At 59.3% G+C, this 16665-nt stretch overlaps 1 protein-coding gene across 1 annotated transcript; it reads right to left on the bottom strand.

Annotated features, from left to right (window-relative positions):
* On the bottom strand, nt 391-15264 carry SLC38A3 (solute carrier family 38 member 3). Its single transcript, XM_018067128.1, has 16 exons — nt 15181-15264; nt 7360-7516; nt 7169-7250; nt 6902-7017; nt 6248-6321; nt 6073-6165; nt 5908-5989; nt 4770-4852; nt 4625-4683; nt 4282-4449; nt 4106-4185; nt 3743-3843; nt 3383-3507; nt 3143-3287; nt 1950-2053; nt 391-1860 (listed from the first exon to the last, which is right to left on the bottom strand). Exons 2-16 carry the CDS (start codon nt 7458-7460, stop codon nt 1756-1758), a joined length of 1518 nt encoding a protein of 505 aa, XP_017922617.1. The 5' UTR covers nt 7461-7516; nt 15181-15264; the 3' UTR covers nt 391-1755.

The raw sequence follows: 16665 nt of genomic DNA on the forward strand, positions 1-16665 counted from the left end.
CAGGCGCCCGGGACTGATGAGAACCAGACTCAGGAAGCCCCCCTCTGATCAGCTGGCACTGCCGTAGGCTAGCAGCTACCAACTTGAGGAAGTTCTTTCTTCAGGGGTTTCTCAGGCTGGCAGCTGCCTTGCTAGTTCAAACTGGATTTTTCCTGCTGCCCCTTTCCCCGGCCGCCTAGCCGGGTACGGGGTCTTTCCTAATGAGGGTTTGATGCCAAGGCCTGGGCAGCTCCATCCTGCTGGGTCCCAGCTGATTCAGGCCTGCCCCGGGCAGTGGGCAGCTTCCCAGCCGGCCCCCTGTTCCAGGCTGGGGCACCTGGGGCCACTCTGCATCCCTGGAACTCTTGCCCTGCCTTGGACTCCCCCTCTCAGTATTCAGGCCCCACGTACAGGCACTTGCTAACCCACCTTTATTTACAGCAGGATTTACTAGTAATAAAAGATCCAGACAGGGCTCAGGATCCCAGGACTTTTGTCCCCAGACGCAAGCCATTGACAGAGGGTTGACATGGCAGCCAGGGAGGGTAGGCGGCCCTTCTGAGGGGCTTCTGCAGGGCTCAGCTGCCCCCAGCTCAGACCCTCCCTGAAGCTGCTGAGGATGCGCCTCACGTTGCCTCCTTCCGGAGGCCTCTCTCTGTCCCATTTCCTGGGGCCTCATTAATTCCTCCCCACCTCACCCCGTGAGAAAGCAGGTCTGTGCTAAGCCTGGCCCAGGCCCAGCACTGGGTCTCAGCATGCTGCTGCTTGGTTTGGGACGCAGGGGACGGGGTGGGGTAGGGGACTCACCCTGTCCCTCACTCATCCCAGGGAAACAGGCAGGGTGGGCTTCCATCAGCATCCGTGTCCTGGCTCCCACCCCACCTTCCAGGAACCCAGGCACCCTGGAGATCAAGAATATAAAGCACAGCTGGTCTTATGTATAATATTTATAAAAGGGGCTGCCAGCTTCTCCACCTCTGCCCCAGACTGGCCCGTAGGGTCTTTGGCTCCCAGGGGCAGAGACACTCTGGGCCCCAGCCTCTTTCTTCTCCCAGCAGTGGAATGTGAACTGTGGCCTGGGCTTGGGGTGGGGGGGAGTCCCAGCCTCCCCAGGACTGGCAAAGGGCCAGAGAAGAGGTCCCTTGGGGGTGCCGACGCCCACCTCAATTGAAAACCAAGTTCTGGCCTCAGGGATAGGGTGAGGCCGGCGTGGGGGTTGCGGGGGCCAGGGGGGTGTCTGCTCCTGGTGGGGGGGATGGGCAAAGAGAACTAGATTATCCAAGGGCCTGAGCCCCAGTGCCTGAAAGGGGCCTCAGGGACAGAAGGAGGAAAGGCAAGCGGGCTGAGGGAGATGAGGCCCCAGGGTGCAGACCATGGCCCGGCAGCAAGGTGGGGGGTGACTGCAGGCTGATTCAGCTCTGTGCGCCCTCTACAGGCTGTGGGGCCTGAGGGGGCAGCCGCTGGGCGTCAGTCTATGCCCCTGTGCAGAGAGGATAAGGGGCTTGGGTGGGATCTGAGGCAACAGGAAGGGAGCAGGGGTCCAGCCCCACCCTGCTCCCAGCTCAGGAAGCCCCTGCAGCCCCGGAGCTCAGTGGGGTGGTGGCCCGAGGGCCTTGGTCCTGGCGCTAACAAACTGGGCAGGGCCAGATGCCAGTGCTCAGCACGCCTTTCTCCTCCCCCCCCCCCCCACCAACTGGCCACTAGATGGGAGCAGGGACTGAGGAGTCTGGGCAGGAGGACGAGGACGAGGAGACAGAAGGAGATGCAGGGGTCATCCTAGTGGCTTCCTCCATGCCGACTGGTGCCCGAGACCCAGTCCATGATGATGAAGCTCAGGCTCATGATCATCAGCAAGATGCCAAGTGCAGCAAAACAAAGGGCCTGTGGGGTCAGAAGTCAGGGTCAGGCCTGAGGTCAGGGCAGACCCCCTCAGCCTCACACCAGCCCACCGACCTCCAGGCCCTTCGCACCAGGATTTTGGGGGTGGACCTTGCAGGTTCCTTCTCAGTGGGTATGATGCGAAAGTAGAAAATGGCCGGGAAGATGAAGATGAGGCACGGGGCAGACGTGGCACCTGCAAAGACATGGCCACTGTTGGCTCCTCACAGAGGATGAGAGAGTTGGATGGCATCACTGACTCAGTGGACACGACCTTGAGCAAACTCTGGGAGACAGTGAAGGATGGGAAAGCCTGGCGTGCTGCAGTCCATGGGTTCGCAAAGAGTCGGACACAACCGAGTGACCGAAGATTACGACTGTTGGTTCACTTCCACCTACTGGCTAAAGTTCAGGATGGGACGCTTTAATGAGATCAAACATTCCTTGATGAGGGAGTCTCATCTTGAAACTCCGCTTGAGAACTCTGCCTGATTCTGGAAAGTCCGTCAGCCCCTCCCCTTTTTCTCCATCCACCAGTATAGAAGGCTAGGGCTTTTGGTATCTGAAGAATCTGTCAGTGAAAGATAGCAAAAAGACAGGCCAAGAGATAGAGACAAAGCTTTGAGGATATTGGGCTGCTGGATACAGCTATTCCTGAAGGCATTTCAATCAGCTGAGCCCATGCATTATTACCTTATGCTTAATTCATTTTGAGTCGGATTTCAGACATATAGAACCAAGGGTCTTGTCTATGATATAAATGCTACTCAGTCCCCAGGTCAGTGTGTTGGTCCTTGCAGAGTGGAAGAGTCAGTCTCCTGAGTTGAGTCACCCCAAAGATGTCAGAATTGTTTGATCTTCCCGCTCAGAGCTCCAACTGGGACAGTTGGACAGAAGCCCAAATCTATAGTTCCATGATCCTGGGGCTGAATCAAGGCTCTCCGCTTAATAGCTATATGGCTCTCCTTTAATCATTGTACACTTCCTCATATGTGGGGTGGGGAAAAGGCCTGATGAGATCCTTTGTAGAGGCCCCTTGACCCCTGGGCTCCACCCCATCCCCCACCACCACCAACAAGGGTAACTGACCCGGTGGTTCTGAGCCCTCAAAATGGATTAAGAGACCCTTAAGATCAAATCTCAGATGGGAGGCCAAGCTGTGCACACAGCAGGCAGCCATCTCTTAAATGTAGGGTATGAGCTCAGGCATCTGCCAGGGTTTACAGAGAGGAAGCTTCCTGGGGCAGCACCCTGCCTCCATTCACAGGAGGGCCAGACCCCTTACCGATGACCCCGAAGATGCCCAGTATATTGGGGGCAAAGATGACCAGCAGGTTGATACACGTGAGCAGGCCAACGGCAATGAGCACGTGCCGTAGCCAGCTGAACTCGCGGTCGGGAAACAGCATCTGCTGGAGGGCACGGCGTACCTGGGAAGCAGGGCGGGGAAAGTCATCAATCTGTCAACCGCCTCGGTCCACCCCCACCACCCGCCGTGGGGCTGGCCACGTGCACGTTGGCTCACCGGAAACAGAACGATGGGCACCGTGAGTGTGACTGCTGTCAGCACAGCCACGCGCACGCACAGGATTAGCACATCAAACGGGTCCACCTTGCTGTAGGTGTGCAGCAGCTCTGACTCTACTCCATCTGCGACAGGCAGGGAGCGTGGTCAGCAGGAGGTCCGGGGAGGGGGCTGGGCTCTGAGCCTGGGTTGACCCTGACACTGCGGGGAGTGGCAACCAACTCACCTCCACAGCAGCAGTGCACAGACAGGCATCACAGACCTAATGAGCGCCTATAATACGCAGGGTGCCGTGGCTGCTGGCCAGCCCCTTGCCCCCTAGCCTGGCCTCTGCCTCTGCCCCCCACGGTCCAGCCATACCGTAGAAGGTGAGGTAGCCGAAGAGGGCAGCCAGGAAGTACATGACGTACATGACGGCGATGGAGAGGTTGGAGATCCGCTGCATCTTCCTCTTGGAGGGGCTACGGGGCAGCAGGGGAGGGGATTGGTGCCAAGCTGAGCAACACTGGGAAACCCCCAGGTGTCCTGGGGGCTCTCTCTACAACACACCCTCACCATCTGGTAGCTCAGGGAGCCTCCTTCTTGCCTCCAGTCGCCCCTCTGACAGCCACAGAGACCTTGGATAAAATGACTTGGCTCCTGACATTCCTCCCCGCTTAGGACCACCTCCATCCACTCCAGGGAGAAGAAGCACCTCCCCGTCTCCCATACATGGATACCTACTCCTTGAGCTCCGTGTAGATGGGCAGCACCTCAGGGTGGCAGACAAAGGCAAAGGCCATGATGGGGATGGTGTATGCCGTCTGAGGAAACACGGATTCTGTGTCAGGACAGGACGCCCCCCTCACCGGTCCCACACTCTCCCCAGGCCCGCTGCCCCTCCTCTGGCCTGCTGCAACCTGAGTGTTGAGCGTGAAGTAACTCGGGGTGCAGAACGCCGCCCCGGCCTCCGTCTTGGCCTGCAGCCCTGCCTCGTCTTTGTTGATCTCCACGAGGCTGACGTTGCCTGTCATGTTGGCCACATTGGGGGACAGCGGGCAGGGCACGTGGAACTTTTTGTAGATGACCTAGGTGGGTGGTGGAGGGGGGTTGGGGAGAGGATGAGGGCATCAGGGCCAGGCAGGGGTCCTGGGAAGTCACTGTGAAGTCACGTGCAGATCAGGACGCGTGGAGCTGCCCTCCTGACCCAGGCTGCCCAGAAAGACCCGCCCCCTCCCTGAACCCGGGTGGAGGGTGACTCACTGCAATTAGGAAGAACATCATGCAGCTGAGGGAGAAGCCGCTGGAGTAGCCCAGGTAGCCTGCGAGGTGGGGGAGGGGGCATGTGAGTCGGAGGGGCCCTCCCATGCTGGCCCCAGGCCCCAGGCCCTGGCACCGCCACACTCACCGAGCTGCCGCATCAGGGCTAGGGGCAGAATGACGACGACAGAGACCAGGATCACCAGGTAGTTTCCATTCGTGTACCAGTCCCTGCAGGGGCACAAGTGGGGAGCCGAGGTTACAGTGGCGGAGCTGCCTCGCCCTCAGTCGGGGTCACCCGTGGTACCACTGAGTGAGGGCATGCAGCGACCTCTGAAGAAGACTCGTCCCCACCTCCGAGTCTCCCTTTCCCCATCTGCAAAATGGGCCCACTCCCAGCCTTCTCCAGGGCAGGGTGAGGACTGGCACACGCAGCTCCCGCTTGGTACCATCACAATTAGTCACTGTGGCTGTTTTTCCCAGGATGCACAGATCTGGGTCCAGCCTGCCCAGGAAGTAGCCCTAAGCGGGTGGGATGAAAAAACCTGGGTCTGGGGAGGTGGTGAGGCATTTTCCATGGGGGTCTCAGGGACTTGCCAACCACCTGAGCTCCTTGGGGTGCCCCCAGGACCTTCATCCTACATCATCCGGCCCACACCCTCAATAGACAGTGGGCACAGGGATGAGGAAAGAGACCCTCCTTCCAGGGCAAGCCCAAAGGCCAACTCCGCAGGAGAGGTCCCCAGGGCCTGGGCACCGAATCCTGGCTGTTTGTTTCCACCCGGAGCTGCTCACAGCCACAAGGCCCCTCTGCCTTCTGGGGCTGTGTTTCCAAGGACAGGGCCTGGCTTTCTTTTCTGTTCTTACCCACAAAACATGGCTGGCTATGCCATCAATACTGGCTAAACTGATGATAGGCAACTGGGACACTGTGGGCTTAATTTCTTGGTTGGGGTGAGGTGGGGGGAAGCTAACACCCAAGCCATGGTCAGGAATAGCAGGAGCTTAGAGCTAAGCCCGAGGTTCTCAGGTCCTCCGTGCTCATGGCTGGGTCCAGGGCTAGCCGGGGCCAGCTTGCTCAGTCTCACCCCACCTCCCAGCTCTACACGGCTCTCCTGGGAAAGTTCCCCGAGGTGAATGTTAGCTTTTCTAGCAGCTCTCTGCCCCCCACTCCACCCTGGCTTGTCTCTTCCACTAGTCCAGCCTGAGCTCTGCTAGTGGTGGGCAGGGAGGGGTAGCCCAGAGCCTCCCACCCTCACCCAGCCCCGCCCCACCCTGGGGCTCACGAGGTCCGATCCTCCAGGTTCAGGAAGGTCTGTATGACAAGGGGCAGCTCGGACTTGATGATGTACAGGTAGCTGGACATGGCTGCGGGGAGAAGGGCAGGTCAGCCAAACCTGCCAGCCTTCAGCCTGCCCACCACCCACTGCCAGCCAGTCCATCAGCTTCACCTCCGATGTTCTGCAGCGTGATGGCCAGGGCGGCCGCCAGCTTTCCTGGGGTCCCAAAGGCACGGTAGCCCAGCTGCTCATAGGCACGGATGCCTGTGGGGGCAGGGAACCAGGACAGTCAGAAGAGCTCTCCCCAGCCCACTCCTCCCTGCTACAGGCCAAATTTGGGGCTCACCCACGATCCCTGAGGACTTGAGTAGCAGATGAATGGAGTAGCTGGAGAGCAAGGCGACGGCTGTCAACAGGAACCTGGGGAAGGTGGATGAAAAGAGGCTACTGGGGCTCCCCTGGCAAGCAGGGGACGATGAGCTCTGGGGAGGGGCTGGGTGTGTGGGGTCCGCAATCCAGGTGTCTGGACCTCCAGCATATGTGGATGCAAACTTGACAGTCCCCAGGGGTGGCGAACACCACCCAGGTTGACCCAGGGTGGTCAGGACTCAGAAAAGACCCTCTGAGCACCACCTCCTATTGAGATCTCGGAACAAACACGTTTTCCATTTAGGCTGTAGGGCAGAGCTCCCAGGTAAGGACACGTGTACCCACATACGGCCTGGCCACTGGATTTATCCATCACGTGTTAACTGTGGTAGGACAGACTCAAGCCTGTTTGGCTGGTCCCATGTCATCATCTCAGCAGGTTTACCAGGAAATGAGGTATATTTGTCTGGCTGGCGATTTTTTTTTTTTCCCAGCTATGGTTTGGGGCGAGTGTAAGTGCCCACCCACTGCAGCCTGGGTCTTGGGATAGGAAACTGGCAGGTCCTGGGAGGTCAGGGTTGGTGGCCTGTTTGGGGCTCCTGTCTTTAGAAGGTTTGCTGAGGACACTCACAGGAAAAGGATGATGCCCGTGTTGGCCATGGCATAGGCGAGCCCCAGGATGCCGCTGCCCATGATGGCATTGCTGAGGTTGAACACCGACATCCCGAATGACGTCTTTCCCTCGAACTGCGGGCACCAGAGTGAGACGGGAGGGTGGGGTGAGTCAGCGAGGTGCAGAGGGCAAGCCAACGATCCCTCCCGCACTGTCCCTCAGCCTCCCGGCGCGCCTCATCACTGCTCCCACGCCCCTAAGCCCCTGACTGCAGCCCCTGCTCACGTCGGTGAAGTGTGGCTCCTTGCTGGGCCTTTTTGGTAGGAAGCCTTCACCCTCAACACAGCTCCGTCCAGGCCCCTCGACCCTGCAGGCACAGGCCAGGGCACGCAGCTCAGCTCTAGCCTCTTGCCCGCAACCCCCCCCAACCCCCGCACTCTGCCCTGCCATATGCCACGATGGGGTCTGGCGCTCACCTCTGGCCGCCAGCTGTGGGGGTGGCGACTGGGAGGAGCCCCTCCAAGTGCTTGCCGTTGGGCACCAACTCCACCATCTCTGTCTGCAGAGGTGCTTCCATGGCTCCGGGACCACCGCCACAGGAACACTGGCTCTCACTCTGATGCGGACAGACGTCTACAGAGGAGACAGTCCTGGTTATCCCCGCTCCTTGGGCTCGTGGCCCAGACTCCCACGGGAAGGCTGCTGTCTATCACACCTCCCAGTTCACAGAGGACAGACTCGTTCGCGTCTGCCTGCTGCGTCCCTGGAAGCTGCCACTGAGGGGCAGAGCTCGCACCCCTGAGCCCTCCAGGCCACCCTGAGAGGACACCTCGGCCAGTACCTAGCGTTTCCCCCTCCCTCCACCGCCACATAGACGTAGCTGCCCAGGCACATCTTTTGGGGGCCTTGCTTTTACCGCCTGTGAAGTAAGGGTCAGTTGCATGACCTGACTTGCCACAACCCAAGGGTGCCGAGTCCCAGGCCTCCAGATCCCTCTCTGGGGGTGGGCCCTGGACTGACTCCCCCTCCATGACATTAATACTGGGAGACGGTTTCCTGTGCCCTATGTGCCAGGGGCCTCCTAGCCAACCTAGAATGGCACTGCCCGACGGCTGGAGGCCTCGGGACAGGGCGAGGGCTGTGGGCCCTGTTCCCAGCCGCCCGGCGGGCTTTGCTGGCAGCCAGAACAAAAGGCCCTCTGTGGGCTGAGAGCTGGCGCTGGGAACGGCAGGCGCAGAGACTACCCCCCCGGAGTCAGGAGGCCTGAGGCGGTGCTGGGTGGCTGGACACCTGGGCCCTGCCCGCTCGGCTGCAAAGTGCCCTCGTGGCCTTCCAGGAAATGGGAGCCCCCAGAGCCCAGCTTTCTGGGCCACACAGACTTCACCCTCCACACAGCCCTGGCCTCAGGGCCATGCTCTCTTTCAAGCCTCTCCTCCCCTGCTGGGGAAGCCCCCACCCTTAGGTGCCCACCCTTTAGCAGACTCCCCACCTCCTGGAGCCCCAGGTCAGGAACTCAGGGCCTTGGCCAGCTGTAGCTGGGCCTGGACCACTGGACCAGTCTTCCCTTCCCCGTGCTCTGCTGGGCCTCAAAGGGATCCCCTCCTCCCCCTGCCAGCTCTGCCCGTTGCCCAGACAACTTGCTGGCTCCTCTCCCATCACTGGGGCTGGGAGCCACCTACCCCATGTCTAGAAGGTACCTGGGCATAGTGCCCCTAAGCATCTCTGAAGGCCAGACAGAAGGCTAGGGCAGAGACCAGGGAGGCTGCAGCACTGCCAGGCAGGTCAGCCAGAGCCTAGTCTTGACTAGTCCTCTGCTTGGGAACCTGGCATCCCACCCCAAATCCCCCAGACCCTGATGGTGTCAAGTGTGCTCTTAAGCTAGAGCACCAGGGGTCTCAGACCCAGCATTCAGGGCTAGGGTGGGGAGGGGAGGCTAAGCTCAGGACTCAAGCCTCAGGCCGCAGGCCCTGGTGTCCTTGGGGCAGCAGCCACATGGAATTGACCAAAGGACCTCTTTGTGATTGCCCCATGCAGCCCCAAGGCAGAGTTCTGATCCTATGTACCTCGCTCCTGAAGACCCCATACCTGGCACCCTTAGACCACTTACCCTGCCTCTCCTTCCTCTGATGCTGGCAGCTATATCTTTCTCTCTTCCAGCCTGACCACATAGGACCATGACAATTTGAGCATCTCTTCTCATGCCCTCTTCCCCTTGACCAGAGTCCCCCAGGTTGGCCTGTCTTCTTCATGCCCCTGCCCTGAGCCTGACTGAGAGCACCCCTCCAAGGACACCCACACCTGATCTCCAGAGTCACTCCAGAGTGCCCCCCGGCTCTCAGCTGGGGTTACTCTTGCCAGGCCTCCTACCTTGGGCAGGCTGGGACAGGCCCTCAGGGTGTGCTGAGTCGGCAGATTGGACAAAGCACTCTTCTCTGCCTTAATATTCTTCCCTAGCAGTCAAGCGCTGCCTCCAGGGAGACCACAGCGCCTGGCACGGTCATGGTCAAGGTGCCTAGGCCCTCGATTCAGGTTCCCCATCCCCTCGGCAGGACCTGAGGCCTAGACTTTCAGGTCCTGCCTAGTACTCATGATCAGTCAGTGCTGAGTCACAGGCTGGCCTGAGATCCCAGAGAGGACACAGAATACCCTTCCTCAAGTGGCTTCCAGTCTGGAAGGGACAAACTCCCCACCCCCCTCCCCTACCCGATGGCTTCTGCTGTAACGGAGCCACATAGTGCTGGGACTCAAAACAGGAAGAGAGAGAGAGGTATCAAGGAAGGCTTCCTGGAGGAGGAGGTGAGGGAGCCAGTTCTGAAATTCCAGCAGGAGCCCCCAATGTGTGGAAACAGGAAAGAGCAGCTCAAGCAATGTGCACAGCACAGATGGGCAAAGGCCCCAAGGCAGGCTTTGAGGATAGTATGAAGGTTCTGTGGCCACAGACAAGCCTGACAGGGCCTTGAAGTTGAGGTCAAGGAGCCTGGATTTCAGTTAAGGCAGGATTAAGGGCTGGAGGTGGAGGCAGGGTAGAGATTAGCACTGGCCTGACATGTGGACCCCCAACTATTCCCTGAGGCTGCAGCCCATTTTTGACTGTTCCCATCTCTCAGGCCTGACCCGTCCCCAGGCCTCTTTGCATCAGACATCTGGGTAGACTCAGGGGTTAGCCCTGCCTGAGGAAAGCAGCCAGGAGATTCTGACCCACTACAGGGAAAGCCCAGGGCAGACACTCTGGGTCTGTGGCCTGACCTGGCCCTGCCTCATGGTGGGATCGTGGACAAACCATTCTCCACTCAGGACCGCAGTGTCCTCCTGTCCTCTGGGGGTTCTCTGAGGCTTCACCAAAGATGGGGACAGAGTGAGGCGCCTCCCAGAGGACTTTGCCCCTAGAGCAGACCACAGGCCCCCAGAGAGGGGCCAGGCTCTTGGGTGGGGAGATCACGGCAGCCTTGAGCAGATCATCAGAATGGCAGCCGTCATGGGTGTAGCATGAGTTCAAGCAGTAAATCAATGGTCCAGGCCACTGCCCTGGGGCCTGTTTGCTCTGTTGGGAGATAAGGGCCGAGGTGGAGGGGGGAGCCGGGGGCCAGAAGCCACCGGGATCGCACAGCAGGTAACGTCCGCCCACGCAGACATCACAGGGTGAGAATTCGTCAGGCACACCTCCTCGGCAGGCGTTGAGTTTGGCTAATTAAAGATTTCAAGATCCAGGAATCCAGGCCACCGTGGGGCCACTGCTTGTGTCAGCTGCTATGGGAAGCGTGTCTCTCTGCCTTCATCCAGGTCCTGGGAGTCAACCAGGGCTTTGAGCCCGGTTTTCCTCCCTCATGCTCAGGGACACGAGTGGGTCTGCGGCTTAGCTACAGGGAGAATCCACACTGTCCTTCTTCCCTCAGTCTTGTGGCTGCATGCGCTGGTGGAGGCACTGAACCCACGGAGCTGTCTGCCATGGCCCCCCGGTTCCTTGTGCCTGCACAGCCCCCACCTCAGCTCAGATCTCAGGGCAGAGGCAGCAGGCCTGGCTTAAGGCTCCACTGTGCTCATCCCTGGGGGCTCAGGGCTGACGGCTGCCCCCAGTTCTAGCTCATGGGTCCTTACAACTTCTCTCATTGGCTGAGAGAAGATGCCCCTCCCAGCCTAGCGTCTACCTGCTTCTCCAGGCTTCAGAAGGAAAACAACCTCCTCGGACCAGACATTAGTCAACAGGGAAACTGAGTTTGCTGGACACGTGTGGTCTGTATGCTCTCAAGGCACAGCCATGGCAATTGGTGCGAAGCCGACTGCTGAGGTCAGGGGTCTAGGGTCAGGGCATGTGGGAGGATGTTTAGAACAGGAGAGGATGCTTTAAAAAAAAAAAGTACTTTGCCCCTCCTCGAGACCCACAACTCCAGGTTTTGACCTCAGCGGATCCAGTCGTCCATCCACTACTCCCTCATTGTCAACAACACTGAGTAAGTGACCAGTGTGTGGATAACCCCCGGCTGGAACTGAGGGGGTGGCAGACAGGAGGGGCCACATCCAGGGGAAGGCAAGTGGTGCAGAATAGCCATGTGCTGGCCACACCAACCCTCACCCCCTAGCTCCCTGGCCCCGTGCTTCCGTGTTCTGGGTATCCGGAACCATCTAGGAAGATCTGAGGGCCCCCGCTGGGGCCGGAAGGTGGACTTTCCTGTGACAGGGAACACTTTCTAAACACCTAACAGATGCTTAGCCTTGGGCCTATCCCCAGACACCTAGGCCTCCTCTCTTGCCTAACCCTGAACCCTCCTTGCTCAGGTTGCCCCCCAACCCAGTGGAAGCTGTGGTCAGAATCTCTTGGCTCAAGACTTGGCCACGGCCAGCAGCAGCCCCCTTCCCCCCACTGCCAGCCTGCTGAGAAGGACGTGCAGCCCGAGACTCAGCTGAGGCAAAGGACAGGACATCACGTGCCTGTGGCTCCCCCAGAGGCAGGGGAGACCCCGAGCCAGCCAGCCCATCCTCCTCCCTGCTGACCCGGAATCCCCTGGAGGTGGCCAAATATTTGGACAGCCGGATTTCTGGCCCCAAAGAAAGCTGCAGCCGGGGCCTGGGGCAGCTCAGGACTCATTGGAGACCCCGATGGGTGGGGGTGGGCGGCGAAAGACAAGATCAGCCTGGAGGAGAGGCACCATCCAATGTCAGGAAGAAGCAGGGACAGTTGGAGGAAGGGAGGAGAGAGGGAGAAAACACACACACATGATATCTGTGCTCATGCAAACAGATCCAGACCAAGAGATAGACAGAGGCGCGGAGATAAGAAACACAGATGGACCCAGAGGGACACAAGGGCGTCCCTGGTGGCTCAGATGGCAGAGAATCTGCCTGCAATGCAGGAGACCTGAGTTCGACCCCTGGGTCAGGAAGATCCCCTGGAGAAGGGAATGGCTTACCCACCCAGTATTCTTAACTGGCGAATTCCATAGACCGAAGAGCCTGGAGGGCTACTGTCCATGGGGTCACAAAAGAGTCAGACACGACTGAGCGACTAACACACACACATACACACAGGGGGATATAAAAAGAAAAAAATACACAGAGAGATAGATGTGTAGACATTCAGACAGAAAGACAGATAGACAACCAGACAAGTGAGAGACGGATTGACAGAGGTGGCCAATCAGTTAGAGATAGCTAGAGGTAGAAACAGACAGAGAGCCAGAATTACCAGACAGAGTGCCCCAGAAGCAGCAAGAAGTGGACAGTGCCAGAGGCCCAGATGAGGGGCAGCAGGTCCAGTGGGATGCCACAGCATCTCTGGATTCTTATGAGGACACGTTATGCCCTCATTAGCCAGGTGGAGACATTCAGAGGATGGGGCCACAGGCCAGGACGAGCTAGAAAACTCAGAGCCCCCGAGTCCAGCACCCACGGCTTGTGTACCCGCACAACAGGAAAACTACAAGAGAGAACTGTCAGTTGGAATGACCCCATCCTCAGCGGCCACGCACGTGTGTAGACGTGCCGGCTGAGAGGCTGTGTACAGGACGTGGCCCGCAGAGCGGAAATTCAAATCCAAGCCACCCCAGGCCGCAGGCCGGAAAGCCCCTCCTGCCCTGCAGCTGGTCCTTCCCTTTGGCCCCCAGTAACCCCGCCTGGTCTTCTAAAGAGCCCCCACCCTGCATCAGTCTTCTTATCCAAAGTCAAAGTTCAGCCCTCCACCCACCTGACAGTGCGCAGGGGGCACACAGTAGGCACTCAGTAAATATGAAATGAACAAAATGGGTTCAAAGTCTTTGGCAAGCCTCCAGTCCATCTTACCTGCTCCAGGTGGTGTCTGGTTCCCCAGCCATGTCTGCCTGAGAACATCCCCCTGCAGCGCCCCTCCCTTAGTAGGGTACAGGCTGCAAATCCACCTCAGCTTTCTGTGTGCACAGATGCCACAACTGTACCTCTCTCGCAGCCAACCATTCCCCTAAAACGGTTCCTGCCCCAAACAGAGTGCCTGCCCCCTACCCAGCCCAGATTTTCAGGGTGCACTCAGTTCAGCTCAAAAAACTTTCCCTCCCCCACCCAAGCACCATAAACCACCTGGTCTGTCCTATTGCACTTCAGTTTCTCCATCTCTCCAGGGCTCCAAGGCTATTTGGGTTTCCCTGGTGGCTCAGTGGTAAAGAATCTGCCTGCCAACACAGGAGATGTGGGTTAAATCCCAGGGTCAGGAAGATCCCCTGGAGAAGGGTATGGCAACCCACTCCAGTATTCTTGCCTGGGAAATCCCATGGACGGAGGAGCCAAGCAGGCTCCAGTCCATGGGATTGCAAAAGAGTCAGACACGACTTAGCAACTAAACAGCAACAACCAAGTCTACTTGCTAGGGAGCAGGCACTGGGACAGGAGCAACCAACTCTCAAGATCTTACCACTTGGAGCCTCATGGGGGGTGTTTGTGACATGGTCCCACAGAACCAGTACTGAACCAAAGGTGGATTGAGAAGCCAGTGAGGACAGGGCTCTATGAGCCCAGGCAGAATAAAGTTCCAAGACATACAGCTCAACCTCAAGGAGCCAGAGATTCTTGTTCCTGATTACAAGAATTCCAGGCCTCTTGGAGATGTGCCAGGTCTGGCCTCATCTATCCCTGATTTTTCCCACCTTTGGCTCTTCCTACAGGAAGGCTTCCATGATTGTGCAGAACCTCCCCCTCTCAAAATGGACCTGTCCTTGGATCCCACCAGCTTTCTATGCTCCAGACTGAGAACCTCTGAGGGATTTGCTTCCTTTCCAGAAGAAGTGAGCCCTCATGCCAGACTGTGCATTAAAGACGAAGGGCTTCTTTCAGGGCCAGCACAGAGGCCCAAGGCAGTCGTGGAAGGAAGGACAGGACTGGCAGGCTGAAGGAAGGATGGGCCTGGGTCGAGGTGTCCCCCACGGTGCGAAGACCTTTCACGTACTCCCCCTCAGACCTGTCCCGGTGCATATACCTGGACTCAAGGCTCAGGTGACTGTGGTGGGGGTGGGGAGGCGGGTGGAGAGGGTGACTTCCCATAAGCCCCTCCCCTGGCCTCTCCACCGGGTGTAAACAAACGCACGCACTTGCTGTGGCCAATCGAAGGGGCCAGTCGGGCGGGGGCGGGCTCCCGCGAACCTAGTCCCAGTCCTTCCCCTCCGCCCCTGCGCCGCCGCTGCCAGCTCTCACACCTCGGTCCCAGTGCGCGTGGCGGGGAGGAGCGCAGACCAAGCCCCGCCTACAGTCCGGGGAGTCACACTCGCCCAGTGCCGTGCCCGATGGCGTGGCTGCAAATGGCACGGGCTCTGGGACCAACGTGTGTCCCGTAGCCCCTCAGGAAGTCTGGCCGGATCTGCCCTCAAGCCCCTGCCTAAGGCAGCAGGATAAATATACCCTGACGCCTGGCTGGCAAGCCGGGTCGATTTGCTTGTCAGGGCGCCCGACGGGGCAGCGCTCCAGGGCCTGCTCCCGGGCCCTCTTAGGCCCCCCTATGGGACCCTCTCGAGCCCGTCCCCGTGGGCCGTGCCTCGGCAAGCCCACGGCGCGCCACCCCAGCGGTCCGCGACCCGGGCTCCGGGTACCGCCGACCCCGCCGGCCCTGCGAGAGGCCCCGGGACGACGAGGTGCCCCTCCCGGGACACCAGCTCAAGCTGGGAGCTGGCGGGTCCCCAGAGCCTGCAGCTCTCCGGGCTTTGGTTTCCCGGAGGCTGGGGCGCCTGCCCGGAGCCAGGGCCGGTGAGGGGACCTGCCCGGAGTCCAGATCCGGACGCGAAAGTGGACAGTAGGGCTCCGCCCGCCCGGTGCCCCTAGGAGGGGGTCGGCGCCCCCAGCGATACCTGGCCTCGCGGCAGGGGACGCGCGGTGCTCCGCTCGAGTCGGTGCTGTCCGCTCTGCCCACGGCGGAGCTCGGCGGCGCGGGATGAAGGGCGCCCAGCCCCGCCCCCGGCCCGCCCCCGGCCCTCCAATCCTGGGCGGCCCGCAGGAGGAGGGGCCGGTCGGGGGAGAGGCGGGGGCCCTCGGCAGGCCTGGAGCAAAGGGGAAGCCGTTAGGTAGGACAGCAGCTGCTCCGGAAGGGGCTCAGGGGAGTCTTGTTGGGAGAATGCTTTCGTCCAGGACAGATTCTCTCTGAGGTCTCCGAGTGCCCCCTTAACCCCTGAAGTGCTCTGCCCTCACTTCCCTCTAGCCAGAAGGGGCTTTTCAGCCAAGAGGAATGGCAATAGAGCCATGCTTAACCTCAGCGAAAGGTGCTTCGAACGGGGGACTTTCGGACATCACTTAGGCACAAGATATCTTTTCTGCTGGCCTCACCCTTCCCAAGCAAAGGTGAGATAGGGTGAGGACAGGGACTCTGCATCAGTTCTGTCCTCACTGCAGATAATCGAGAGACTGAGGGTAGAGTGAGGACGGGGGTGGAGCAAGGCTTGGCTCCTGTTGATCCTTGCCTGTATCTCCCTGGCCATGCCCCCACCCCCACTTCCTTATTTCTAGAGTAGGAGACAGCTGTGTCTGCCCATGGGAAGTGGGGTCTGGGACTTGGTGCCTTGGGGGAAAGGGTTTCAGGGTGGTCCTGGTGTTCCTGGCTGAGGGCTCCTAATCCTATCCTTGCCTGCTTCTTACCCAAGGCCTTAGTGCTCAGAGGTGCATGGTGGGTGTTAAGGCCCACCCCCGCCAGGTGTAACCAGCAGTAAGCTGGGGAGTGACCTGGAGGGGGTACTGTTTGCGGAACAGCTGTCCCTCGCTTCTCAGCCACTGGCTCTGATCCGATTAATCCATGGCTTTTGCTGTTCCTAGCCAAGCTGGATGTCTCTGTGTCAAGTCCGTCCTCCTCCCTGGTATTGGGGAGAATGCCCTCAGAAGACAGGCCTCACCCCTTCCCTGCCCTGGGTTGGGAGTCAGGACTCCAGGACTCTCTTCCTACTGACTCACAGCACCACCACAGCCAAGCCCTAGCGTACCTCAGTTTCCCTCTGTGTCACAAGGAAATAGCTGTCTTTTCCCCTGGCCTGAAGGAAGCTGTGAATCAAGGACAGGGGACTCAGCTTTGGCTAGGAAGGCCAGGGGACTGGGTGGACTAAAGAGAAAGACATTGGGATGGTGGCAATCCTTGAAAACCTCAAACCATCTAAACTGCCTCCCTGCTGAGGGCTGAAAAACAGGAAGGGACTGGCTGTCCCTCTTAATCTAGGGCTGATGTAATCCCCAGATCACAGCTTACTTTGATCCTGAGAGACCCTAAAACTCACCCTCTGAGGGGCTTTAGGATTGCCTGTGGTACAGAGTCAAATAGGAGAGGTGCTGACCAGGGTCTCAGTTCTGCGCCG

This window comes from Capra hircus, chromosome 22, assembly GCF_001704415.2.
Source record: "Capra hircus breed San Clemente chromosome 22, ASM170441v1, whole genome shotgun sequence".
Taxonomy (NCBI): Eukaryota; Metazoa; Chordata; class Mammalia; order Artiodactyla; family Bovidae; genus Capra; species Capra hircus.

What these genes read in the sequence shown, in the direction of transcription:
- SLC38A3 (XM_018067128.1), bottom strand. Translation starts at nt 7,460, where the DNA reads ATGGAAGCACCTCTGCAGACAGAGATGGTGGAGTTGGTGCCCAACGGC. An exon ending in CAAGTCCTCAGGGATCGTGG is followed by an intron (nt 6,166 to 6,247) that starts GTGAGCCCCAAA and finishes CTGCCCCCACAG; the next exon opens with GCATCCGTGCCTATGAGCAG. An exon ending in GGTCCACCCCCAAAATCCTG is followed by an intron (nt 1,861 to 1,949) that starts GTGCGAAGGGCC and finishes CTGACCCCACAG; the next exon opens with GCCCTTTGTTTTGCTGCACT.